Here is a 27,682-nt window from a genome sequence, read left to right on the forward strand (position 1 = left end):
CCAGCAATATATGCATGTAGTATAGCTGTTTCATTCCATTACTCTCTATGTGTTACTTTGCCAGCATATTCCATGTGCTGACCCGTTTTCGGGCTGCAACGTTAATGTTGCAGACTTTTCAGACGACGATTGAGGCGTTTAGGTCGTGGTTCTATACTCAGTGATGCCGCTGGAGTTGATGGACCCATTTATCTTCCGAGTCTTCCGCTGTTATCGTTATTAGATGGCCTTCAGCCATATTTATTGTAATAAGTTCTTTTCGAGCCATCGATGTAATAAGTGTGTGATTGAAACTCTGCTATAAAACCTCGATGTACTGTGTGGTGTCAGCATTACTGATCCAGGGATGACACCGTAGCACAGTAGACGTGATCCATTCGGGTCAGGTCGCTACAGAGATGGTATCAGAGCACACGCTGACTGTAGGACATGACCACTAAGTTAAAGCCATAGATCACCCTTCTCTTCTCATTTTCTAACTCCCCATCTTTTCTACTCTTTTAGGATGACGCACGCGAAGATTAAGTACGCTCAACCGGATGAAGGCACACCATTTGGATTTCACCTGAAGGAAGTCACCAAGTACCTGAACATTGGATTACCAAGCTTCACGGGAACTTTCAACGCCACTCTGCCTGAAGAGGAGCGCTGGAAGATTCAAGCTCATGTTCCGGGAAGAACATTCGCGCCAATCACGAAGCCCATAGATAGTGTTTTCAATGCACCAACCTGGAGTCTAGGAAGGAGCATGGCAGCTCATATCACCATAGGACGCATTGGAGAAGTTTATCAAGAAGACCTCAAGGACACTATCTACCAGATTTGCGGACGCCGTGATGAACAATGGGAGTTAGTCAGCACCAAGAAGGATAGATCCATTGCATCTTTCATCCAGGAGTTAAACCAGCACATTCGACGCCACGAGAACCAGATGTGCAATGACATGATAGAGTTGAAGAATGCGAAGGCAAGGATCATCGAGCTAGAAGTAGAACTGAAGTCTACACGCAAGGACTACATGGACGAGATCGTAGCTCTAGCAAGGCACAATTGCGATCTTAAGCAGGAGATTGAAGAACTCAAGAGGAAGTTAGCATCCCAGGAGGAAGACGAGTACGTCAGATGTCCGGACAACTACATCGACGACACCGATTCGGATCCAAGTGAACCCGACTTTGAAGACGAAGCTGGAGTAGATATCATGGAGTCTTCCACCGGTTCAAATTTCTAGATGACCACCAGATAGTAATAGTATTCCCCCATGTAAACACATTATAGTCGAGCACTTTTGCGATAGTTAGACCGTTTGTAAGCCCTTGTTTGATTGATTGAAGTGAATTGTGTGCTTTTGCCTCATGTGCATATGGGTAGTGTTTTCCCTTTAGACCCCCTCTATTCTTAATTCTCATCTTTTCTAAACCCTTAGATGCCTCCGAGACGTGACAATGGATTTCCACCGGAGCTCACTCAGTTGATCCAGCAGCAGAATCAATTGATGCAGATGTTAGTTCAGAATCAGCACAACAACAACAACCCACCACCACCACCTGTTGACCACTTAGCCCGTTTCCTTAGGCTGAATCCGCCGGTGTTTTCCAGTAGCACCGAGCCAATAGTAGCAGACGATTGGCTCCGCAAGATAGGAAGGGAGTTGACCACTGCAGGATGCACGGATGGTGAGAAAGTGAAGTTTGCCACACACCAGCTTGACGGACCCGCGGCAGCATGGTGGGAGAATTTCACAGCCACTTACCCAGTTGACACTGTCACATGGGATCAGTTTTAGCAAGCTTTCCGCACTGCTCATGTTTCAGCAGGAGCTATGGCCATAAAGAAGCGTGACTTTCGCAACTTACGCCAAGGAGGAAGGACTGTTGGCCAGTATGTGGAAGAGTTTAGTAAGCTAGCCCGTTATGCCCCAGATGACGTTGCTACGGATGCAGCCAAGCAGGAGAAGTTTCTGGAAGGATTGGATGATGAACTAAGCATGCAGTTGATGGTAGCAAGTTTCAACAACTACCAGGAGTTGGTAGATCGTGCCATCATGATTGAAGGGAAGCAACAGCAGATTGAGAACCGTAAGAGGAAGTATGGACAGGGGAAGTATAACTCTGGAGCCCAGCAGAAGCCCCGTTTTACCCCTAAACCGGGATTTAAGTTTCAGCACACCCATGGAGGAGGTAGCTCGCACAACCATAATGGCCACAAGAATGGTAATGGGAATGGAGGAAGCAACGGCCAGAACCGAACAACCCCATCAACCCCAACCAAGAGAGACCTGAGTCAAGTCACCTGTTTCAAGTGTTCGAAGACCGGACATTATGCCAATGAATGTCCTGAAGGCCAGAATGGAAATGGCAATGGAAGCTCTGGGAAGAAGCCGAACCCTTTCAATAGGGGACAGGTGAACCACGTTAATGTGGAGGAGATTGAAGATCAGCCCGATGCAGTAATCGGTAAGTTTTTGGTTAAGTCATTTACTGCACTCGTTCTTTTTGATACTGGTGCATCGCATTCATACATATCAAGGGGATTTGTGGAAAAGTATAGCCTGCCCACTAGGATTCTTAAAACACCTATGCTAGTAAGCTCGCCAGGAGCAGAATACATGGCCAGACAAGGATGTTTTCAAGTACCATTGAGTATAGGAAGGCATGTATTCCCAACGGATTTAATTATTCTGGAATCCCAAGGTCTGGATGTGATTCTTGGTATGGATTGGCTGTCGATGTATGGAGGAAACATCGATTGCGCCAGTAAGACAATTTTGCTTACCACACCAGAAGGAAGAAGGATCAAGTATGTATCCCGGCATGTGCCAAACAGGACACAAGTGAATTGCTTATCAGGAGTTGTGCAGGAGGAAGTACCAGTGGTAAAGGATTTTCATGATGTATTTCCTGAGGAATTACCAGGCATGCCACCGGATAGAGACATTGAGTTTTTGATTGAGTTATTGCCAGGTACAGGCCCAATATCGAAGCGACCGTACCGGATGCCAGCAAAGGATTTGGTGGAAATTAAGAATCAGATTAAGGAGTTATTGGATAAAGGTTACATTCGCCCAAGTTCTTCACCTTGGGGATCACCCGTACTTCTAGTGGAAAAGAAGGATGGATCATTAAGGATGGTTGTAGATTATCAGGGATTGAATGAAGTAACCATCAAGAATAAGTACCCACTGCCAATGATCAACGATCTGTTTGATCGATTGCAAGGAGCTAAAGTGTTTTCCAAGATCGATTTGCGATCAGGGTACCATCAGTTGAAGATTCGAGAGCAGGACATACCTAAGACAACATTCACCACAAGATATGGACTGTATGAGTATACTGTTATGTCATTTGGATTGACTAACGCACCTGCCTATTTTATGAACCTGATGAACAAAGTGTTTATGGAGTTTTTGGATAAGTTCGTCGTAGTGTTCATTGATGACATCCTAGTTTATTCAAAGAATGAAGAGGGGCATAAGGAACATTTGCGTTTGGTTCTGGAGAAATTAAGGGAACATCAGTTATATGCCAAATTCAGCAAATGTGAGTTTTGGTTGAAGGAAGTTGGATTCCTCGGACACGTTATATCCGGAGAAGGTATAGCAGTTGACCCCACAAAGGTTGAGACCGTAACCGAATGGGAAGCACCAACAACAGTTGGAGAGATCCGGAGTTTTCTTGGACTCGCAGGATACTACCGAAGATTTATTGAGAATTTCTCAAAAATTGCGAAGCCTATGACGGAGTTGTTGAGGAAGGATACTAAGTTCAAATGGATTGAGGAGTGTGAGGCTAGTTTCCAGGAGTTGAAGAAACGATTGGTTACCTCACCGGTATTGATTTTGCCAGATCAGACCAAGGATTATGAGGTGTATTGCGACGCTTCACGTCGAGGACTTGGAGCAGTGCTTATGCAGGAAGGGAGAGTTGTTTCGTATGCATCACGACAACTGAAGCCTCATGAGTTGAATTATGCCACGCATGATTTGGAGTTAGCAGCCGTAGTTCATGCATTGAAGACATGGAGACATTTCCTCATTGGAAATCATTGTGAGGTGTACACGGATCACAAGAGTTTGAAGTATATTTTCACGCAGAAGGAGTTGAACCTCCGACAGAGGAGATGGTTGGAGCTCATCAAGGATTATGACATGAGATTGCATTACCATCCCGGAAAGGCTAATGTAGTAGCTGACGCATTGAGCCGGAAGAGCCATGTCAATACGATAATGACGGGAAGTATACCCAAGGAGTTAGCAGAAAACCTTCGTGAACTAAGCTTAGAGATAGTTCCGAAAGGCTATGTAGCAGCATTGGAGATTCAATCAACATTGATGGATAAGATCAGAGAAGCTCAGAAATCTGACAAAGAGATTGCTGCTATAAAAGAGAAATTGAGCGAAGGAAAAGCAAAGGGATTTCGTGAGGATGAGCACGATACCTTATGGTTTGAGGACCGTGTTTATGTGCCCAATGACCCGGAGATCAGGAAGTTGATTTTGCAGGAGGCACATAATTCACCATATTCGATTCACCCAGGGAATACCAAGATGTATTTGGATTTGAAGGAAACATTCTGGTGGACCGGAATGAAGAAGGATATTGCAGCATATGTAGCAGTTTGTGACGTATGTCAGAGAGTAAAAGCAGAACATCAAAAGCCAGCAGGATTGTTACAACCACTGCCGATACCCGAATGGAAGTGGGATAAGATAGGCATGGATTTTATCACAGGGCTACCCAGGACAAAAGCCGGATATGACTCGATATGGGTAGTAGTTGATCGTTTGACGAAGGTAGCACATTTCATTCCAGTTAAGACCACTTACACCAGTGCTAAGTTGGCAAAGATATACATGACTAGAATCGTTTGTTTGCATGGAGTTCCGAGGAGTATCGTATCAGATAGAGGAACCCAATTTACCTCAAAGTTTTGGAATCAGTTGCATGAAACTTTAGGAACCAGACTAGAGTTTAGCACAGCTTTTCACCCACAGACAGATGGACAGACCGAGAGAGTCAATCAGATTTTGGAAGATATGCTGCGAGCTTGTGCACTAGATTATGGATCAAGTTAGGACAAAAACTTACCGTATGCGGAGTTTTCTTATAACAACAGTTATCAAACCAGTTTGAAGATGGCCCCTTTCGAAGCTTTATACGGAAGGAGGTGCAGGACACCGTTATCATGGAACGAAGTTGGAGACTGTCAATTCTTTGGACCAGATTTGATTAAGGAGTCAGAACGGAAGGTTAAGTTGATTCGCGATAGGCTCAAGGTAGCCCAGTCCAGGCAGAAGAGCTATGCAGATTCTAAACGCAAGGAGACAGTTTACGAAACCGGAGACAGAGTTTACCTTCGAGTATCCCCACTTCGAGGAGTTAAGCGCTTTGGATTTAAGGGAAAGTTAGCACCGCGTTTCGTTGGACCGTTTAAGATCGTGAAACGTATGGGAGAAGTCGCATATAAGTTGGAATTACCAGAAGGACTGTCAGGAGTTCATGATGTATTCCATGTTTCTCAGCTGAAGAGATGTCACGCCGAGATGGCGGAGGTACCGCTAAGAGATACAGTGCCATTAAAAGCAATTCAGTTAAAGGATGACCTAACATATGAGGAGAAGCCAGTCAAGATTCTCGATTATGCCAGCAGAGTTACTCGCAGCAAGGTTATCAAGTTTTGCAAAGTTCAGTGGAACCACCACTCAGAAGATGAAGCCACCTGGGAGAGAGAAGAAGATTTGCTCAAAGACCACCCTCACCTATTTTCTAGCCAACCCGAATCTCGAGGGCGAGATTCATCTTAAGGGGGGTAGGTTTGTAACATCCCAAATTTTCAATTTGGAATGTTATACACTAGATCATATGCATATCATATTTTCTTGCATTTTGGTTGATCCTAGAAATTTCACGCAACTCAAGGACCCTCGCAGAGAATTGGAGATTTCGTTATTTTCATATTTGAGAGTTCTCTCGAATTTTGAAAATAGGATCATTTGATTTATTTATTTTATCTTCAAAAAATTTTCCGGTGTCAAAATATATGAGAGAGGGAATAATATGACTTTCCCAAATTTAGGAAAAATGAAGATATAATAAATAGATCAATTTTGCTTTCCGGTGTTTATTTGCATTTTATTTGGATAGGGAAAAATGCGCGTTTTCAAAAATTGCATTTTAGGTCCGGAGAAAAGTTCATTTTGTTCGGCTCATTTTTAGGAGTCGGGGAAAATTTACTTTAGATTTTTTGGAATTCGTTTAGATCCCTTTTTTGTTTTTTTTCTGCGCGAGGAAACTATTTAAAAAAAAATTGAGCAGCGCCTTGGGCCAAAGGCCCAAGTCAAGCCACCTACCGCCGCGCTCCCAGGCGCCAGGCGCCGAGCCAGGAGCCGGTCGGCCGCCACCGCCTCTTGCTAGGACCGAATCCTTTTAGGATTCTAGGGCGCCCCCTTGTCCCCTTTTCCTTATTCCGTTTTCTTTTCTTTTTTCTTTTAGGACTCTTTTTTCTATTCCTAGTCTAATTCTTGCCCCCTACCCCAAGTTTTGTCTCCCCTCACCCATATAAATACCCAAGCACCCCCCCCCCTTCTAAACACATCAAATCAAAGCTCTCCTCCACACCGCGCCTTGCACCGCCGCCGCCGCACCTTACCGCCGCCGCCCCACACCCGCGCCGCCGCCGCACCTTGCGCCGCCGCCCCACACCGCCGCCGCGCCGCCACACCCGCGCCGCCACCCCACACCCGCGCCGCCGCCGCACCTTACCGCCGCCGCCCCACACCCGCGCCGCCGCCGCACCTTGCCCACGCCGCCGCTTTACGCCGACGCCGCCGGAGCCCCTCACCGGAGACCTCGCCAAGGTTGCCCCGCGCTACATCTATTCTTTTTCTCGGATCGTTTTCTTCTAATCGTTCCTATTCTTTTCTTCTCTAAACCGTTCCGGTTTTCTAGATCAGTTTTTCGATCGGTTTTCTTCTCCAAAACCTTAGATCGGATTCGTTTTCTTCTCCGATTTAGTTGCTTTGGACCGTTCGCCGGACCATTCGTCCTACCGAACGTGATCACCGGATTCTTCTAGGTTAACGAACGTCCGTTCGTTTAACGTTCTTCTTTTTCTTTTCATCGGATTTATTCCGCGATCGCGATCTCAGATCCGATCTTCTTCCTAGTCTATTTTTCCGCTCGTTTATCGGAATTAGGTGATTCAAGCGCCTGGAGTTTCGTCTCGAAACCGCCGTTCCGTCTAATCAACTTGAACAAGCTTTTGTTACAGTAAAATTTTGGCCTAGATTCAACTTGCTAGAATCGAGTTGTTTTCTTCCGCCGTTTGTTTTTCGTTCTTTCTTTGCAACCGGAGTTCTTAAGTTGAACTACCTGGTTCGATCTCTTGTTCGAGTTTTACCTGTGCATTAGATGAGTACTTATTGTATGCTTGTTGTTTGTCTGTGATAGATTACCCGGATTGCGCCGCTTGTTACTTCGAAACCCTAGGACTCGCGGATCATCAGCAAGGCAAGTAACACTTTGATCATACCTTTTCTACAACCCATGTTTTATTGCATTAGATCAATCCTCACACATTGCATGATTAGGATCTAATTAAATTGTGGGATGGGAAGTAGATGAGGTAGTACCTATTACCTGTATTATTATGAAACCTTTGGGAGTTACTTCTACGTTGCTTATTATGCCATGCTATGCTAGTAGACGTGGATTGGGTGAGTGATATCCATGACAGATGTGAGTTGATAATTTTAATGGTTTATCTAAGGTGGCAACTTAAACACACATCTGGGTGGATTGAGGCACCTGATGTCTATCAGGACTTGCCTGTTTTTTTTGGACCGCCACCCAGGCTCAAAGGGATCATAAGATAATTCATGCTAGAAACTTCCGTGTGCAGCCACATGCTACTATGGGCTCTGGCATAGTTGATTAAGTTGTGCGAACTCTTACGGGGTGGACTAGCAGATGTAGGGGATGTAGGTGTACCGGTCTACCCCACATGTAAGGTGCTAGTGCTTCTGAAAGACTATGTCTCGGTCATCCGTTTCTCAAACACCATGTAGTGCGAGAAATCAAACGGAGGCGATCGAGTCATGTGGGGAAAAGTGCGCAACCTCTGCAGAGTAACAAACTAATCATTATTAGCCGTGTCCCCGGTTATGGACAACTTGAGTATCTAGTACTTGAATATCATTGTGAATCTCAACATGTTACTTCTAATTAATGTTATTGGGTTTATTTACTTTTAATTGGGATTGAGAATGCTGTCAACCATTCTCAATGTTTCACAACCACCATGATAGTAAATAAAATTTATTCCTTTGCAGTAGGGAAAAATTGGCTTTACGCAAAAACTGTAACCATAGAGCTTTCCACCAGCCATATATGCATGTAGTATAGCTGTTTCATTCCATTACTCTCTATGTGTTACTTTGCCAGCATATTCCATGTGCTGACCCGTTTTCGGGCTGCAACGTTAATGTTGCAGACTTTTCAGACGATGATTGAGGCGTTTAGGTCGTGGTTCTATACTCAGTGATGCCGCTGGAGTTGATGGACCCATTTATCTTCCGAGTCTTCCGCTGTTATCGTTATTAGATGGCCTTCAGCCATATTTATTGTAATAAGTTCTTTTTGAGCCATCGATGTAATAAGTGTGTGATTGAAACTCTGCTATAAAACCTCGATGTACTGTGTGGTGTCAGCATTACTGATCCAGGGATGACACCTTAGCACAGTAGACGTGATCCATTCGGGTCAGGTCGCTACAGTTTTTGAATTATTCTTTTGCAAAAATCTCTGCATTTTGTGATGGTTATCCACTCTATCTCATCTATAACCTATTCACAGGGTCAGCAGTCAGAGTTTGCATCATGTCAGACCAAAGTGATAGCCAGAACTTGTCAGAGCAGCAAGTGCAGATGAGTGAGGGCACTAGTCCCTCAAGTTCCTCAGATGATGGCAGCAGGAGCACCCCTAGCAATCTGCCTAAATCTACCACAAGACAGAGAAAGAAGAGAACCTCAGACTCAGAAGATGAGGATTATGTGGCAGAAGAGGAAGCAACTTCCAAGAGAGTTGAGCCAGCACAGGGCATAAAACCAGGGATGAAGATCAAAAGGCCAGCAGGCAGGCAGCCTATGTCAAAGGCCAGAGCTTCAACTGAGAAGCCCACTCCCATTGAGCCAGTTGCTGCTGAAGGCAAGAAGAGAAAAGAAAGGGTGAAGAAAACTGTAGCCAGAGTGCTTGGCAAGGCTTCCATCATGGAAGATGAGGAGGAAGAAGAAGAGGTAGCTGCACCAGCACCTAAGGCACCCAAGCTGATGGGTGATGCCATAAGAACAGGGGCAGCTGCTTCCAAGGCCAAGCCAGCTCCAAAGCCAAAGCCAAAGAGGAACACAAGAAGTATCCCAGCTACTGAGAAGAACAAGGCCCTAGTGCCTGAAGCTGCAGAAGAAGAAGAAGAGAATGTTCTTAGAAAGCTCAAGCCCAAGATCCCAGACCACAACGATGCTCATCCTGTGGCTGAGGATATGAAACTCGGGAGATATTCAGGGCTCTGGAAGTGGAGAGAAGCAGACCCGTATGCTTCAAGGAGAAGGACTGCAGTTGACTATAGGTTTCACACCAAGGAGCAGCAAGACTATTATGAGACAGTACTGCTAGACAAGAAGCCAATTGTCTGTGATATGAGATGGGTTGATTGGCAATACATCAAGGACAACGAAGAGTACTACCCTGGAGTGCTCCGGACTCCACCACCACCTGAAGATCAAGCCTGAGTGTCGACTTAGCACTATGCATTTTCTAGGAACTTTTTGGTAACTTGTTGCCAAAGGGGGAGAAAATGTATAGATCATAGGCTTCGAGAGAGAGTATTGCTTTTATTCTCTCTTCTTTTATTTGGTGGTTTTTCGAACTTTGTTTGCTTTTGTGTGAGATACTATGTCATTGCTCGTGAGACATTGATGATCATGTGTTTGATCATAAGCTACACTTAATGTTTGCTTAATATTTTTATCTTATCTATCTTATGTGATCATTCACTATTCTTGGTGATGAGTGCATGTATTTCATTCTTATCATTTTAAGCGCTCCACCAAGATGTATGTGACATGGAAGAATAACCCATGACTCTAACTCTTTGTGCATTTGCAGTCCAAAGCAAATTTTAAATATGCACAAATTTAGGGGGAGCTCTTACTTGTCACATACTTCTCAAAGCGACGATATATTTCATGCTTATTATCATTTGTCAAAGCTTTGATCTATATGTTGTCATCAATTACCAAAAAGGGGGAGATTAAAAGTGCAAATATCCCTAGGTGGTTTTGGTAATTCATAACAACATATAGCTCATTGAGCTAATGCTATTCCAAGATGACTATTTCAGGAAAGCTCAATGATTGGCATGGCATGGATGTGAAAGTGGAACCCTCAAAATGCTAAGGACAAAGGATTGGCTCAAGCTCAAAAGCTCAAGACTCTTCATTTTATATTTTAGTGATCCAAGATCACATTGAGTCTTTAGGAAAAGCCAATACTATCAAGGAGGGATGAGGTGTTGCTTAATGAGCCTTTTGCTTCATGTGCTTAGTGATATGCTCCAAAACCCTCAACTACTTTCCCATATCCACATATGACCTAAACCCTAAGCCAAACTCGGTCCTACCGATTCTTTCTATCCGGCGCCACCGAGTTTCACTTGTCATAAGCCACTGCCAAACCCTAGCAATTTGGTTCTACCGATAGGGATCTCGGACTCACCGAGATGGGATTGCAAACTCTCTGTTTCCCTTTCGTAACTTTTCGGTCTCACCGAAAGAGCGAATCGGTCCCACCGAGATTGCAATGTAAACTCTCTGTTTCCCTTCTGTAACTTTTCGGTCTCACCGAAAGAGCAAATTGGTCCCACCGAGTTTGCCTGACCAACTCTCTGGTTAGCTTATTACCAAACTCGGTCTCACCGAGTTTGTGTAATCGGTCTCACCGAGATTACGTTATGCCCAAACCCTAACCATATCGGTCCTACCGAGTTGCATGTCAGTCCCACCGAAAATCTCTAACGGTCACTAGGTTTACCTTTTCGGTCCGACCGAGTTTGTTGATTCGGTCCCACCGAGATTGGAAAACTGTGTGTAACGGTTGGATTTTGTGTGGAGGCTATATATACCCCTCCACCTCCTCTTCATTCGTGGAGAGAGCCATCAGAACACATACACAATTCCAACTCATATGTTCTGAGAGAGAACCACCTACTCATGTGTTGAGACCAAGATATTCCATTCCTACCATATGAATCTTGATCTCTAGCCTTCCCCAAGTTGCTTTCCACTCAAATCTTCTTTCCACAAAATCCAAATCCTATGAGAGAGAGTTGAGTGTTGGGGAGACTATCATTTGAAGCACAAGAGCAAGGAGTTCATCATCAACACACCATTTGTTACTTCTTGGAGAGTGGTGTCTCCTAGATTGGCTAGGTGACTTGGGAGCCTCCGACAAGATTGTGGAGTTGAACCAAGGAGTTTGTAAGGGCAAGGAGATCGCCTACTTCGTGAAGATCTACCGCTAGTGAGGCAAGTCCTTCGTGGGCGATGGCCAAGGTGGGATAGACAAGGTTGCTACTTCGTGGACCCTTCGTGGGTGGAGCCCTCCTTGGACTCGCGCGACCGTTACCCTTCGTGGGTTGAAGTCTCCATCAACGTGGATGTAGGATAGCACCACCTATCCGAACCACGGGAAAAACATCCGTGTCTCCAATTGCGTTTGAATTCTCCAAACCCTTCCCTTTACATTCTTGCAAGTTGCATGCTTTACTTTCCGCTGCCAATATACTCTTTGCATGCTTGCTTGAATTGTGTGATGATTGCTTGACTTGTCCTACAATAGCTAAAATCTGCCAAGAACTAAAATTGGGAAAAGGTTAAGTTTTTATTTGGTCAAGTAGTCTAATCACCCCCCCTCTAGACATACTTTCGATCCTACAGCCCCTCGCGAGCCGGGTCAGGCTTAGCTCACGCGCAGCCTAGACTGCCGCCGCCGCGTCCTCTCAGGAGGGCGTCTTACTGCAGGTCCGATGGATTCAATCAGGAAACACTCCGAGCTCCACAGTCTCCTGCGGGCTGCCCCAGGGCCAACACGGGACAAAGGTAAATTAGCTGACCAGCGCGTCGCTTAAGCCAACCACTTGGCGCGGGCGCATGGGCAATGTAGCTTCTACTGATACGATAAGCACAATGTTTTACATGAGGGGCTCCCCCTCCAAAATGCTCTCACAGCTATCAGGCCAAAACCTGAGTCCTAGTCATACAGGGTAAGCAGGAACGACGCGCAATCAGTCGGATGAATCTCCCAATGCGTCCTCAAGAGTGCCATCAGGGCCGTTGCTGGTGTCGCTGAACTCGCCCCCACTGCCCGCGTTGCCACCAGCGGCGTCAGGTCCGCCCGTCACGCCGCCCTCATCGGCCGCCACGATCGCGTCGTCGTTGTCCGAGGCGAAGGCCCTGATAAGAGCCTCCACATGGTCTTCCACCCAGTGCGCCAGCTCACCTCGGACGGCCTGGGGGACTGGGGCGATTGCGGCGTCGAAATCGAAGTGGGGATCCATGCTCCGGAGATGGCTGAAGACACGAGAAAAGGCGCGCCTGAGCAGGGCGCGACTCCTCTCCTCCACCAACCTGTCAGCCCTGATCGATCGCGCCTCCAGCTGCGTCACCATGTCAGTAAAGAATTGAAGATTGCCCGCGTAGTTAACCGCATGCGGCTCGCCAACGGTCTCCTCGCAGATGTTGCCCAAGGCCGCGTTGGCCCTCTCCCGGAGCATGGTCAGCATGGGGCCGTGCTCATGCTCCAGGAGCCGCCGCTGACGTATCTCGTCCGCATTCTGGCACATGACGGCCTCAGCCTCCTCCACCCGCTGGCGAAGAAGGAGCACCTCAGCCTGGGAGGTGGTTAGCCCACCTCGCGCCACCTCAAGGGCGGCCCGGGAGGCATCGGCCCGCCGCGTCATCTCCTCCAGCTTGGCCCTCAAGGCAGCAGTCCTGCCTTCGGCTTCGGCCTGGATCAACCCCAGCTTCTCCTCGAACTCGTGCTCGAGGTTCAAATGCGCCATCGCCACCCGACGTCCGACCTCCTCCAGGACACGGGCTTCCTGTGCAGCGACATCGTCCTCCGCCTGCGTCACCAAGCGCTCCCTCGTCTCCAGACGCTCGTACTCGCGGGTACGTTCGGCGGCTTCCAGCGTTAGCGCCTCCTCACGCTTCTGGAGCTCTGACGAGTCACCGGAGGCCACCCTCATCGACGCGAGGGCTGCCTCGCGCAGCTCCATCTGCTCCTCCAGCGAGTGGCACCAGGCCAGGAGCTCCCGAGCCCGCTCCTCTGCAGCCGTTCGCCGCCGGTCAGCCTCCTGAGCTTCCTCAGCAGCCCGAGATCGGGCCTCCCGAGAGGCCACCAACGACGCCTTGGCCTCTGCTTCATCAAGGTCGCGCTGACGGCGCGCAAGGGCGATGGCGCCCTCCAGCTCGCGCCTCTCTGCAGCCAGGCGCAGGCCCTCGGCCTCAAGGCGCGCGTCTTCATCAGCAAGCTCCTCACCAAGCAGGCTCACTACGTCATTTGCCCTTCGAAGGAATCCTTGGTGGAGAGCGCGACGCTCCCGAGCGCGCTCAAGCACGTCTTCCACACCATCATCTGCCCCAAGCAAGCACCGGGGGCTGCAGGTTAGCACTCCCCCTCCGGGCTTGAGGCTGGGGGCTAGCGCCCTCGCGACGGCCGGGCACGCCGCGTCAGAAGCCCGGCCTGGGGCCAGCCCGACCTCAAGAGAAGAGCGCAGGAAGCGCCTCAGCCAATCGCAGTCCACGACCAGGTGAGAAGCCCATGGCAGGTTGGCTATGCCACGAGAAGGCTCGCGAAGGAGGATCGCGAGGTGCGCGGGGCCACGATACGCCTCGGGATGGTCCGCCTCCTCGATCGCCCTCACCACAAGGGCTCCGCTACTCGGGGCGCTCGAGGACGGTGGAGGGGGCAAAGCCAAAGGGGACGGCTCCTCAGCCGTCTCAGCAAGCTCGGCTGGAAGGGGCCTGCGGGGCAAGGGTCAGTAAGAGCAACGGAAGGATCAGGAGCAGGGAAAGGAGACGGCTTACTCATCAGTGGCGAAGTACTTTCTGCGCTTCAGTAGGCGACAAGGGTAACCGTCGCCCAAGTTTTGTACAAAGCAGATCCGAGCATTAATGACGTAAAGTACTTGGATACATAGAGTCATTACACATAATTTGTGATTTTACTATGGATATTGATCCTTAATTCGGCCACCCGTGCCCGCATTAAGGCTCGGGGGCTACTGGGCTTCGGGCTTATTATTTACAAATATTAAAGGGGCACATTGATCCCCTGATCTGGTGTTACCACCCGACCAGTGTCTCGGGGGATACTGCATTGCTTGTCCAATGCAGAAAATTTTATGTGCAATATAGTTTTCGAGGAGATTTTGATCCTCAGGTTGGTCGGCCGCACCCAACCCGAGTCTCGAGGACTGAGCACGCCACTTTTAGTGTCTCGAAGTATTCTGCCGAGCTTGGACTTGATCCTCAGGCCGATTTTGCAAATCAACCTGAGTCTCAGCGGCTACTGGGATCAGCGGTCTTACGTCATCCTTCAGGTGCATCTCGGGTTTTAGACCGATACACACCTTGAGGGCTACTGGCTATATATCTCGGCAGTGAATAATTTGCACCAATAAAAAATATTCACAAAAATCGGCCCACCTCCGAAGCAGCCCGGCATAAAGCTCGGGCGCTAGTGGCTGGCTCCATAGAGGGCATTTCCGGCATTAAGCTCGGCTAAACTCCTTCAAACTTCTTTGAACCAAGGTGATTTAAGATACCTCGAATATAGTCCGGCGTTAGAGCTCAGATGCAAGAGGACGCTACCGCCCGGGAACAACTTCAAACCCGAGGTGTGGCATAAAAATAACAAGGCATTGATAAAGGCTGGAAACTTAAAGGGGCTCCTAGGATACCCGACGTGCAAGCTCATCGAATGCATTTCGGCGATCCTCAAGATCGAAGATGAGAAGATTTGTTGAACCAGTTTTCAAGACCGACGACCAAAGATGAAGAACAGTTCGGACGAATCGAGGAGCGTCCCTAACTTGAAGACTGGTTCAGGGGGCTACTGACGGTGTCCAGGACTAGGGGGTACTCACCACGTCGTCTCCCGATCTATTAGATTGGGCCGAGGACCCCCATGGCCGTATACTCATGGGCCAGTTCGGACAGCTGCCGCATACAAGGAAGATTCCACAAGACTTGGCGATCAAGACAAGGACTTCTCCCGATCTATTAGATTCGGCTAGGACTCTTGTTAACCTAGGCCTCTGGCGCATTATATAAACCAGGGTCAGGCTAGTCGATAGAATATACAACATACACAACAACAATCATACCATAGGCTAGCTTCTAGGGTTTAGCCTCTCCGATCTCGTGGTAGATCTACTCTTGTACTACCCATATCATCAATATTAATCAAGCAGGACGTAGGGCTTTACCTCCATCGAGAGGGCCCGAACCTGGGTAAAACTTCGTGTTCCTTGCCTCCTGTTACCATCCGGCCTAGACGCACAGTTCGGGACCCCCTACCCGAGATTCGCCGGTTTTGACACTGACAATGTTCCTTTTTGATTTCCACGTCTGCTGATTTCAGCATTGAATACACCTCAGGAATGGTCTTTTCCATCCCCTGCATATTGAAGTTCATCACAAAGCTCTTGTAGCTCGGTGGAAGCGACTGAAGGATTCTGTCAATGACCGCGTCATCCGGGAGATTAACTCCCAGCTGAGTCAAGCGGTTATGCAACCCAGACATTTTGAGTATGTGCTCACTGACAGAACTATTTTCCTCCATCTTACAGCTGAAGAACTTGTCGGATACTTCATATCTCTCGACCTGGGCATGAGCTTGGAAAACCATTTTCAGCTCTTTGAACATCCCATATGCTCTGTGTCTCTCAAAACGCTTTTGGAGCCCCGGTTCTAAGCTGTAAAGCATGCCGCACTGAACGAGGGAGTAATCATCAGCACATGACTGCCAAGCATCATAACGTCTTGGTTCTCTGGGATAGGTGCGTCACCTAGCGGTGCTTCTAGGACATAATCTTTCTTGGCAGCTATGAGGATGATCCTCAGGTTCCGGACCCAGTCCGTATAGTTGCTGCCATCATCTTTCAGCTTGGTTTTCTCTAGGAACGCGTTGAAGTTGAGGACAACGTGGGGCATTTGATCTACAAGACATATTGTAAAGATTTTAGACTAAGTTTATGATAATTAAGTTCATCTAATCAAATTAGTCAATGAACTCCCACTCAGATAGACATCCCTCCAGTCATCTAAGTGAAACATGATCCGAGTTAACTAGGCCGTGTCCGATCATCACGTGAGACGGACTAGCCAACATCGGTGAACATCTTCATGTTGATCGTATCTTCTATATGACTCATGCTCGACCTTTCGGTCTTCCGTGTTCCGAGGCCATGTCTGTACATGCTAGGCTCGTCAAGTCAACCTAAGTGTATTGCGTGTGTAAATCTGGCTTACACCCGTTGTATTCGGACGTTAGAATCTATCACACGCGATCATCACGTGGTGCTTCGAAACAATGAACCTTCGCAATGGTGCACAGTTAGGGGGAACACTTTCTTGAAATTATTACGAGGGATCATCTTATTTAAGCTACCTTCGTTCTAAGCAAATAAGATGTAAAACATGATAAACATCACATGCAATCAAATAGTGACATGATATGGCCAATATCATTTGCTCCTTTTGATCTCCATCTTCGGGGCTCCATGATCATCGTTGTCACCGGCATGACACCATGATCTCCATCATCATGATCTCCATCATCGTGTCTTCTTGAAGTTGTCTCGTCATCTACTACTTCTACTACTATGGCCAACGCTTTAGCAATAAAGTAAAGTAATTACATGACGTTTATGTTGACACGCAGGTCATAAATAAATAAAGACAACTCCTGTGGCTGGCTCCTGCCGGTTGTCATACTCATCGACATGCAAGTCGTGATTCCTATTACAAGAACATGATCATCTCATACATCACATATATCATTCATCACATCCTTTGGCCATATCACATCATAAAACACTTGCTGCAAAAACAAGTTAGACGTCCTCTAATTGTTGTTGCAAGTTTTTACGTGGCTGCTATAGGTTTCTAGCAAGAACGTTTCTTACCTATGCCAAAACCACAACGTGAATTGCCAATTTCTATTTACCCTTCATAAGGACCCTGTTCATCGAATCCGATCCGACTAAAGTGGGAGAGACAGTCACCCGCCAGCCACCTTATTCAACTAGTGCATGTCGGTCGGTGGAACCAGTCTCACGTAAGCGTACGTGTAAGGTCGGTCCGGGCCGCTTCATCCCACAATGCCGCCGAATCAAGATAAGACTAGTAACGGCAAGATAATTGACAATATCGACGCCCACAACTGCTTTGTGTTCTACTCGTGCATAGAAACTACGCATAGACCTAGCTCATGATGCCACTGTTGGGGAACGTAGCAGAATTTTAAAATTTTCTACGCATCACCAAGATCAATCTATGGAGTCATCTACCAACGAGGGAGAGAGGAGTGCATCTACATACTCTTGTAGATCGCGCGCGGAAGCGTTCAAGAGAACGGGGTTGATGGAGTCATACTCGAGGTGATCCAAATCACCGATGACCTAGTGCCGAACGGACGGCACCTCCGCGTTCAATACACGTACGGTTGGGAAGACGTCTCCTCCAACTTGATCCAGCAAGGGGGAAGGAGAGGTTGATGAAGATCCAGCAGCACGACGGCGTGGTGATGGATGCAGCAAGATCCCGGCAGGGCTTCGCCAAGCGCAAGCGGGAAGGAGAGGTGTTACGGAGGGAGAGGGAGGCGCCAAGAGCAAGGGGTGCGGCTTCCCTCCCTCCCCCCTCTTCATATAGGGGCCTTGGGGGGGCCGGCCCTAGGAGATGGATCTCCAAGGGGGCGGCGGCCAAGGGGTGGCTTCCCCCCCCCCCCCCCAAGCCAAGTGGGGGGCGCCCCCACCCCTAGGGTTTCCCTAACCCTAGGCGCAGGGGAGGCCCAAGGGGGGCGCACCAGCCCACTAGGGGCTGGTTCCCCTCCCAATTCAGCCCATGGGTCCCTCCGGGATAGGTGGCCCCACCCGGTGGACCCCCGGGACCCTTCCGGTGGTCCCGGTACAATATCGGCGACCCCCGAAACCTTCCCGATGGCCGAAACTGAACTTCCTATATATAAATCTTTACCTCCGGACCATTCCAGAACTCCTCGTGACGTCCGGGATCTCATTCGGGACTCTGAACAACTTTCGGGTTACTGCATACTAATATCTCTACAACCCTAGCGTCACCGAACCTTAAGTGTGTAGACCCTACGGGTTCGGGAGATAAGCAGACATGACCGAGATGCCTCTCCGGTCAATAACCAACAGCGGGATCTGGATACCCATGTTGGCTCCCACAAGCTCCACGATGATCTCATCGGATGAACCACGATGTCGAGGATTCAATCAATCCGTATACAATTCCCTTTGTCAATCAGTACGTTACTTTCCCGAGACTCGATCGTCGGTATCCCAATACCTCGTTCAATCTCGTTACCGGCAAGTCACTTTACTCGTACCGTAATGCATGATCCCGTGATCAACCACTTGGTCACATTGAGCTCATTAAGATGATGCATTACCGAGTGGGCCCAGAGATACCTCTCCGTCATACGGAGTGACAAATCCCAGTCTCGATTCGTGCCAACCAACAGACACTTTCGGAGATACCTGTAGTGTACCTTTATAGTCACCTAGTTACGTTGTGACGTTTGGCACACCCAAGGCACTCCTACGGTATCCGGGAGTTGCACAATCTCATGGTTTAAGGAAATGATACTTGACATTCGGAAAAGCTATAGCAAACGAACTACACGATCTTTGAGCTATGCTTAGGATTGGGTCTTGTCCATCACATCATTCTCCTAATGATGTGATCCCGTTATCAATGACATCCAATGTCCATAGTCAGGAAACCATGACTATCTTTTGATCAACGAGCTAGTCAACTAGAGGATCACTAGGGACGTGTTGTGGTCTATGTATTCACACATGTATTACGATTTCCGGATAACACAATTATAGCATGAACAATAGACAATTATCATGAACAAACAAATATAATAATAACCATTTTATTATTGCCTCTAGGGCATATTTCCAACACCCCTCCCCAGGGCGGCATTATTGTAGATGACTAATGGAGCCATGTAACCTTCTGATGACGACACAACGGAACTCTCAATGAAAACACCAATGTCGGTGTCAAAACCGGCGGATCTCGGGTAGGGGTCCCGAATTGTGCGTCTAAGGTTGATGGTAACAGGAGACGGGGAACACGATGTTTACCCAGATTCGGGCCCTCTTGATAGAGGTAATACCCTACTTCCTGCTTGATTGATCTTGATGAATATGAGGATTACAAGAGTTGATCTACCATGAGATCGTAATGGCTAAACCCTAGACGTCTAGCCTGTATGATTGAGATTCCCTCTACGGACTAAACCCTCCGGTTTATATAGACACCGGAGGGATCTAGGGTTGTACAAAGTTGATTTACAGAGGAAGGAATCTTCATATCCGAATGCCAAGCTTGCCTTCCACGCAACGGAGAGTCTCGTCCGGACACGGGAGGAAGTCTTTTGTCTTGTATCTTCACGGTCCATCAGTCCGGCCCACGTCATATAGCTCGGACGCCCGAGGACCACTTAATCCAGGACTCCCTCATGCGGAGTAAATAAAAACGGAGGGAGTAATTGCATTTGTTGTGTGTGCCTTTTTTTTGAGTTGGGTGGTGGATGCCTTCAAACAACATAAAATGATGCAGCTTCCCTCTTTTTAATACATTGTTAATAGAAGATAAAATACTAACTCTACTACAAGCATCTTCATTTGAAGGGTCAGTTAAGGAATACAATAGGTGTATTAGCAAACATTTTAGCGCATCCTATGGTTCTATAATTGTGTTCGAGATCAACTCAGATTATATATAATTATCTTTATAATAATATGCCCGATCTGGTCAATCCAGGCAACCGGTGGTAACCGTTGTTGAAAAACATGTTAGGGGTATGCGACTATTTTCGGACAATAAAGGGCGGCTCAGATCTTACTTCTCCGGTTCTGTCAGACATTGACTTCTTTTTGTCAGTGTCATCTTGGCATGTCATTTGTTATGCCGGTCAAAATGCGTATATATTGGTAAAAAAATAGTCCTCTTCTAATTAAAAGGTAGCGTTCCTGCCAATTACTCGGAAAAAAAGTCAATGCTATCTCTTAGTCGTTGACTATCCCTAGTGACGACAGCTACAACCCGTCGTGCATAAATGTTGTGTCGACCTTTCATGATACGAAGAGATGGCAAAATAATAGGTTTTGACTCCTTCTGCGCATGATCTTTTGAGCTTCAATCTTCAAACATATTTTGTTTCTTATGGAACTTCCATTTTTTTTCTTTTTGTTTTCGGTTGGTGAGTATATAGCCTTCCATTTCAAGTTTAATATCCAACACTATGAGCTATAATGAGAAAGTTTTTGACAGTGACACCATATCATATCGAACAAAGAAATAATAGGATTTAAATGCAAAAGACATGAAAATAACCTATCCCAAGACATTTGTGTGTGTGTGTGGGGGGGGGGGGGGTCCAGATTAGAATAGAAAATAGAATTGCTACATTTGGATCCAAACAATGTAGTAACATGATTATTATTCATTTCGTTTCTTCTTACTTGATTTCGGGTTGTATGTAAGTTAGATTACTCTGATACTTATAGGTTAAAATGTTAATAAAGATGTACAAAGAAATATAGCAATACAAAAATGCTTTTAATGACAACTGTATTACAAGATCCCCCTCTACCAGTAAATAGTGCAATAGTGTTTGGAAATAGGCACCGTTTGCACGATGCCGACATTTTGTCTCCTAGGGGCATATATATATGCTTCCTGATGAAAAGTAAAATTATAAAACATATTTAGAATAAAAAACTGAATTGTTTTACAACATGCATACCCGTGCCTTCTATCTTCCTGTTAGATTCCGCAAAAATATGTCATATGTTTTTATCTTGGCCAAAATGAAAAGAAAATCCTGTGGTGTAAAAAGCAACTTTTGAAGCACTAATTTGATTTGTTTTAGCACATGTCACAATTCTTGTGTTTTTTTCATTAAAAATTTACATACATCCAAAGAGTCACGAACAAATACATCTGAACAGAATTATGGACTTTTTTACATTTGTAGAACTATTTTTCACATGTGGAAGCATATCCTCCAGCAAGCCGTTTTGAATATCCGCCAACTCTTACACATATCTTCCCTTGTTGCTTTTCATATAAGTAAAATATATCCTCCACAAAAAAGTAAGATATATAAATTATAAATAAAAATATTTTTCTTCACGAAACCATGTAATATTTCACATGACTAATTAAATACTATTATGTATATTATGAGTCAACATTACTTAAAAGTAGAGAAGTTTTATTGTACGGTCTCTATGATGGCAATCTATAGATAGCAACTTTCATTAGCCATTTTCGGTAAATTTGTATCTATCAGCGGACGGTCATTCTTTTGTTTGTTTTGAGGGCAGGGGTTCTAGGCTTCTAGCTGGAGGCGGATCTAGGGTGGCGCTGCCAAAATTGTAAAATATTTTTTCTTATATACTTAACACTAGATAGTTAACAAGCTCATGCTATTTTAAGACTTTTTATTAAGACTATAATGATGTTTACATCAAATCTTACTATCTGTAGTGTAAATTTTCACATTTTTAAATTGTGGTACCCCCCACATTTTAGGTCAGGGGGCTCTAGGATGTTAGAAACAATGAAGAAAGTAGCATTAATTGTAGCTGAGTAGGATATGCTGATTTCGCAAGAGAGAGAGAACGTGTGTTTGTATGCGAGATAAGATCATAAATACTAGAAGTCGATCAATTCTCATCTCTCAAACACGCTCTCGCCCCGCTTTATAAATAAAACACAAGCCAATTCTCATCTCTCAGCCATGCTTTATCACACTCTTAAAGTGCTGTGGGTGGTCAATAGCCCCCCCCACACACACCCCTGGCCCTGTAATCCTGCTCATAAAGAAGAAAAGGAAGGTGGCCATAGACAATGCAGTCCACTGATGCTGGCTGGTCAAAGAAGGCATTCAAAACGGATTTGCACTGCACTCTGGGCAATAAATAAGAATACTTTGAACGGCCACTGCATTGACCGGTTTTGGGGGGCAACTGAATAACTAGGAACCTACTACTACACAGGAGGGCTAGATGCCCCTCACCTCACCTCACTCACACCGATTTTTTTCCCTACTACTACTACACACGACGAAGCCAATAGAGACGGATATTATGTCTAGCAAATTAGCTAGAGAATGAGGCTAACACAGTCACCAATCTAAATCAGGAGGCGAATTAGTCACCGCGAACAGTCACCGGCGAAGTCAGGACGAATCGAACTTGTAGTACTTGTCGACGGCGGCGACGACGTCCCAGGTGCAGCTGAGCCCCTTGGGGAAGACGACGAGGTCGCCGGCGCCGAACTCCACGCACTCGGACGACCCCTTGATGTGCGCCCGCACCTTGCCCTTCACCAGGTAGCACGTCTGCCTCGCGTCGAACTTCACCGGGAACTTCCCCGTCGGGCAGCCCCACCTGCACGAGCACGGCAAACAGGATTTAACCACTGCACAAGCCCACTTAGACGCCCGCCCCCCCATGGAAATGATGGAACGAAGAATCAAGAAATAGCTGGCGCCGGTGATCGGTCGGTACTCACTTGGGCCAGGACCTGACGCCGAGCTGAACCAGGCGCGACTCCGGCGGGCCGTGCTCGACGGCGATGGAGAGGACGGGCGGGTCCATGTCCATGCTGACCGGGTTTGAGCTCGAGGCCATGAGCACCTCAGGAGACGGAGGGGGAGGAAGGAGATGTTAGTCTGGTAGGTGTTGAGGCCTCTGGGGCTGGGGAGTCTAGTCTAGGGGAAAGGGCAAGGCTCCAAAGGCAAGCATGACCGGGAGCTTCCCTGTATTAGTACAGCGGAGGGGAGGAATCTCTTTCTCTTCTCGTCGTTAGTGGTGAGGCGTGGGTGATTTTTTTATTATTTCCCTCCAGCATGTGTAGATATTGGGACAGCTGATTCTGTTGACGATATGTCGTGATATATCGACGCATAGTGCCTTTTCTACTTTATGAAAATAAGCAAACTGGTCTCCTTTTCCTAAAATTTAATCCGTGCTTAAATTTGACTATGAATTTCCCTTATAGTATGCCCCACAAGATAGTCAAATCATCCTCACGATGTATGCCCACGATAATATTGTTTGATCCATAACTTTTGCTTATTTTACGATTCCATTCAAAAAGGCAATGATAATCGATAATTCATCCTGGAGCCCGGGCTCAGCTGCTCCCGGTCAGCAAAAAATTCAAAACAAATATTAGAAAAATTCAAAAAATCCATTTTTTTGTGTGGTAGATAATTTGATGCGTGAGATCCGCTCAAAATTTCAATTCATTTGGATATCTGAGTAGGTCTCGGCAAAAAAGACAAATCGGGTCAAAACAGTTCGTGAACAGTAAACTTTTTTACAGACCCCGATTTTGTCTTTTTTGCACAGACTTGCTCAAATGTCCAAACGAGTTGAATTTTTCAGCGAACCTCACGCATCTAATTATCTATCACACAATTTTTTTTGGGAATTTTTTGAATTTTTTTTGTATTTGTTTTGATTTTTCCCGTGAGCGGGGGTGCAGCTGAGCCCGGGTGCAGATTCGTCGCACTCAATGATAATTTCTTAACATACAACTCTAAAAGATAATTAGTTCTCAAATTAAGGAGGAAAAACATGGAAGTTTCTTTCCAAATACATAATTCACTGCACTTTCATATGGTGTAGATTAAGGAGGAAAACACATGCTTTTTTGTTTCATATGTGCGCGTATCATTCATCGGGTTTAGATTAATGAGGGAAACGTAGGCGTTTTTCGCTTCCTATATGCACGTCATCGTTCATTTGGCGTAGACTAAGGAGGGAAAACACTCAGGAACCATACACCATATTAGAAATCACTAAAGCACGAGAAATCTCAAAGCACGAAGAGGGGCGACGGGGTGAGGTAGTCTCTTGCGCCCTTTTAAGCTTACACCATTCTTTTGAGAATGATGGGAGCAATGATAAAAATTATGAAATGTTGAATGCATCTATACTTATGTGCTCTATAGTTTGGAAGAAAGAGACTATTGGTGCAAACGATTGAGCACGACATTTTTTTTGGAAATGGCTAACTAGGAAAATGACATGTCGGTTTAAGAGGCAAGCATCTAAAGATTGTCAGGGTTGATATCTTGTTTTGTGTAGCCTACCGCCCTCTTTAGATTGGTCTAACAGATTATTGGTGCAAACTTTTGAAGTTCTCTATCTTGGGGCATTCTTTGAAGTTCTTAGGGCACTGCCAAATTAATATTGTAGATGTTGATACTTTTTACAAAGTTTGACCTGGCATAAATCTAATACGCGGAGTAAAAAGGACCGAAGGGAGTATAGAGAAATCATATAAAAGCTCTTCCAGGCTTCAAAGTTGTTGTACACCTTTCTCTTGACCCTACACATGATATATTTGAGCTCCTCCTTAAAAAAATTGACAAGTACTCCGGAGGGATGTGTGGAGTATATTGGTTTGGAGGAATGTGCTTCAAAATGAAGTCATTTCTAGTGGTCCAGATTGCCCAAAAAACAAGGGCATTGTTTGACTTATTTGCCACCCCCACTCTCTAAATCAGAGCTATGTCACTATCTAAATACTACCAAATCAAGATGTTAGAGCGTAGCCGGACTTGGTGAAAGTGCTAGTTATTGACTAGAGAAGGAGTGAGTAGGAGATTTTTATGGAAGTCTTCAAAACACGGGGGACTTTGAAGACAAACGATAGAAATGAACCTATTGATATGCAGCGGAAAGAAGACTACACTAGACAAGCCATAGTCAACTAAGCAATGAAGTGAAAACACGAAGACTATCAGCAGCTAGGTAGTATGGATCAGGATGGAAGATGGTATGAAGCCAGACAGTAAAGAGTCTTCACTTAGTGAAGTCAATCAGATCATACAGGCATGCAATGACTTCACGAAGACAGCCTGTAAAGTAAAGAAAAGTGAAGGATAGAACCAGTAGCTTGATGAAGACAAGGATTTGATACACCAGTTTCAGTTGCTGTGACAACTGTACGTGTGGTTAGGGAGGCTGGGATTCAACTCAGAAGACCGCGTCTTCACCTTATTCCCCTTGAGCGAAGTACACGCAGTCCTCGCCCAATCACTCTGGTAAGTCTTCAAGGTAGACTTTCAAACCTTCATAGACTTCTTTCACCGGCGATCCACAATGACTCTTGGACGCTCAGAACGCGATGCCTAACCGGCTAGAGGATTCACAGTCCTCAAGTGTAACAAGTCTTCAGGTCACGCAGACAGAAAGACTTCAGTGATGCCTAACACTCTTTGGCTTAGGGTGTTTTGGGATTTGTCCTTGCAAGGATCTCTCTCAAATGCTTCGGAGGTGGGTTGCTCTCAAACGACAAAAGTCGTGCACTAACTCTGAGCAGCCACTAATTTATGGTGTAGGGGTGGGATATTTATAGCCAGGAGGCAACCCGACCTGATTTGTTTGAAATGACCCTGGGTCACTAAGGAACTGACACGTGTCCAACGGTCAGATTTCAAACACACGCGGCAACTTGACTTGGGCTACAAGTAAAGCTGACTCATCTAGCTTTGGATAAGATTTGCTCTCATTGTCTTCGCTCGAAGACATAGGATTTGGTTGAGCATCACTTCAGTCACTCTGACTTTGTTCACTTGGACCCCACTTAACAGTACGGTGGTTCCTATGACTCAACAAAGAAGAAAAGGAAACTACGAAACAACTATGTCTTCATATTCCATAGTCTTCATACGATGTCTTCTCATATCATAGTCTTCAATGTGAATCTCTTCATAGACCACCATTGTCTTCAATATCTTCACACATTTTTAGGGGTCATTTCTGGAAGGTAAACCGAATCAATGAAGGACTCCTACCTGTGTTATCCTGCAATTCTCACAAACACATTAGTCCCTCAACCAGGTTTGTCGTCAATACTTCAAAACCAACTAGGGGTGGCACTAGATGCACTTACAATCTCCCCCTTTTTGGTGATTGATGACAAACTAGTTGAAGTTTTCAACGGGGATAAAAGTATATGAAAGTAGAGAACTATGGCATTGTCTTCATAAGTAGAAAGAGGCTCCCCCTGAAGATGTGCATATAAGTAGTTTTCTTTTGAATGCAAAGCACATGGCAGGTTTTACTTTGTGGAGATCCTTTTCAACTTATGAAGGCAATTTATCATGCATATAAAGGTATAACGAAGATAATGACATGCATAATGAAAAATGGGCGTCTGCGGAATGACTTCATGCGGAATTTATCATCGCATCACATAGTAGCAGAAAAAGTAGGAGACGACCATCGAGTTTAAGTGTTACAACCCAAAGAACCAAATGTATCAAGGTATGAGAGTTGTAAACACTTGGCAAAAATAGTGCAACCACCCATAAGGACTCGTTTGAAGACTATCAACTCATATGCTTCTCCCCCTTTTGTCAGTAATGGCCAAAAAGGTTTGAAGACATAGAGTATCTACTTGTTCCCATCAGGAGTAGATGAAGGTGCAGGGTCGACATTGGAGTTCGATGGTGCAGAAGGGCCTGGTGCAGTGTCGAGATGCAGTGAAGCCATGGTTGGTGAAGTGGCATCGTCTTCTTCATCGACGACTCTCGCAACAACAGTTGCAGCCGCAGATGAATACTCAGAGTCTTATATGGAAGGAGACCGACGCCAGCTTGCATTCTGTGGAGGCTTGGAGTCAAATTTGAAACCTTCTGCGAAGCCATCTCGCGAAGACCTTCTTCAGGGCATAGGAGTGTGAGACTCTTCCAAGACCTTCGTGTAACGCCCCAGACACACCCGCCGGTGGTCGTTACTCCTAGCGGGATCTAGACTGGCCCCACAGATCAATACTAGTCTTTTCTGCGCACTTTGTCCTCACTCGTGTGCACCCGGGAGCAACTTCCCGATCGGTCACCCATCCTGAAACTACTCCAAGCTGAGCACACTTAACTTTGGAGTTCTTTCCGAATGGGCTCCCAGAAAAGAAGAAATTCCTTATTGATATGAGTAGTCTATCATCCCTCTTAAGCCAGGCTATCACATACACCCCCACTCAGAGGAACTGACGTCCTCATCAGGCCATAGGAACATTCCTTCTAGGCACATACGTCTGTGCATCCAGTCCGGTACATGTGCCATGCCGTGTGCCACGACAGGTCACAAACGTCATGAACAACATGACCACGCACCTGTCCGCAAACATCCATGTAATCGCGAGGGTCAGCTCTGATACCAACTTGTAACGCCTCGGACACACCCGCCGATGGTCGTTACTCCTAGCGGGATCTAGACTGGCCCCACAGATCAATACTAGTGTTTTCTGCGCACTTTGTCCTCACTTGTGCGCACCCAG

At 46.2% G+C, this 27,682-nt stretch overlaps 1 protein-coding gene across 1 annotated transcript; it reads right to left on the reverse strand.

Annotated features, from left to right (window-relative positions):
* Positions 1-21,557: 21,557 nt before the first annotated feature.
* Positions 21,558-23,283, reverse strand: LOC123130693 (uncharacterized). The gene is made up of 2 exons (XM_044550514.1): positions 22,901-23,283; positions 21,558-22,776 (listed from the first exon to the last, which is right to left on the reverse strand). Exons 1-2 carry the CDS (start codon positions 23,017-23,019, stop codon positions 22,566-22,568), a joined length of 330 nt encoding a protein of 109 aa, XP_044406449.1. The 5' UTR covers positions 23,020-23,283; the 3' UTR covers positions 21,558-22,565.
* Between the last annotated feature and the right edge of the window lie 4,399 nt (positions 23,284-27,682).

The sequence above is a fragment of the Triticum aestivum genome, chromosome 6A (genome assembly GCF_018294505.1).
Source record: "Triticum aestivum cultivar Chinese Spring chromosome 6A, IWGSC CS RefSeq v2.1, whole genome shotgun sequence".
In the NCBI taxonomy this organism is placed as follows: Eukaryota; Viridiplantae; Streptophyta; class Magnoliopsida; order Poales; family Poaceae; genus Triticum; species Triticum aestivum.

Coding starts and splice junctions, on each gene's coding strand:
- LOC123130693 (XM_044550514.1), bottom strand. CDS start 23,019: ATGGCCTCGAGCTCAAACCCGGTCAGCATGGACATGGACCCGCCCGTC. Junction 22,777..22,900: donor GGCGTCAGGTCCTGGCCCAA/GTGAGTACCGAC, acceptor GTGCTCGTGCAG/GTGGGGCTGCCCGACGGGGA.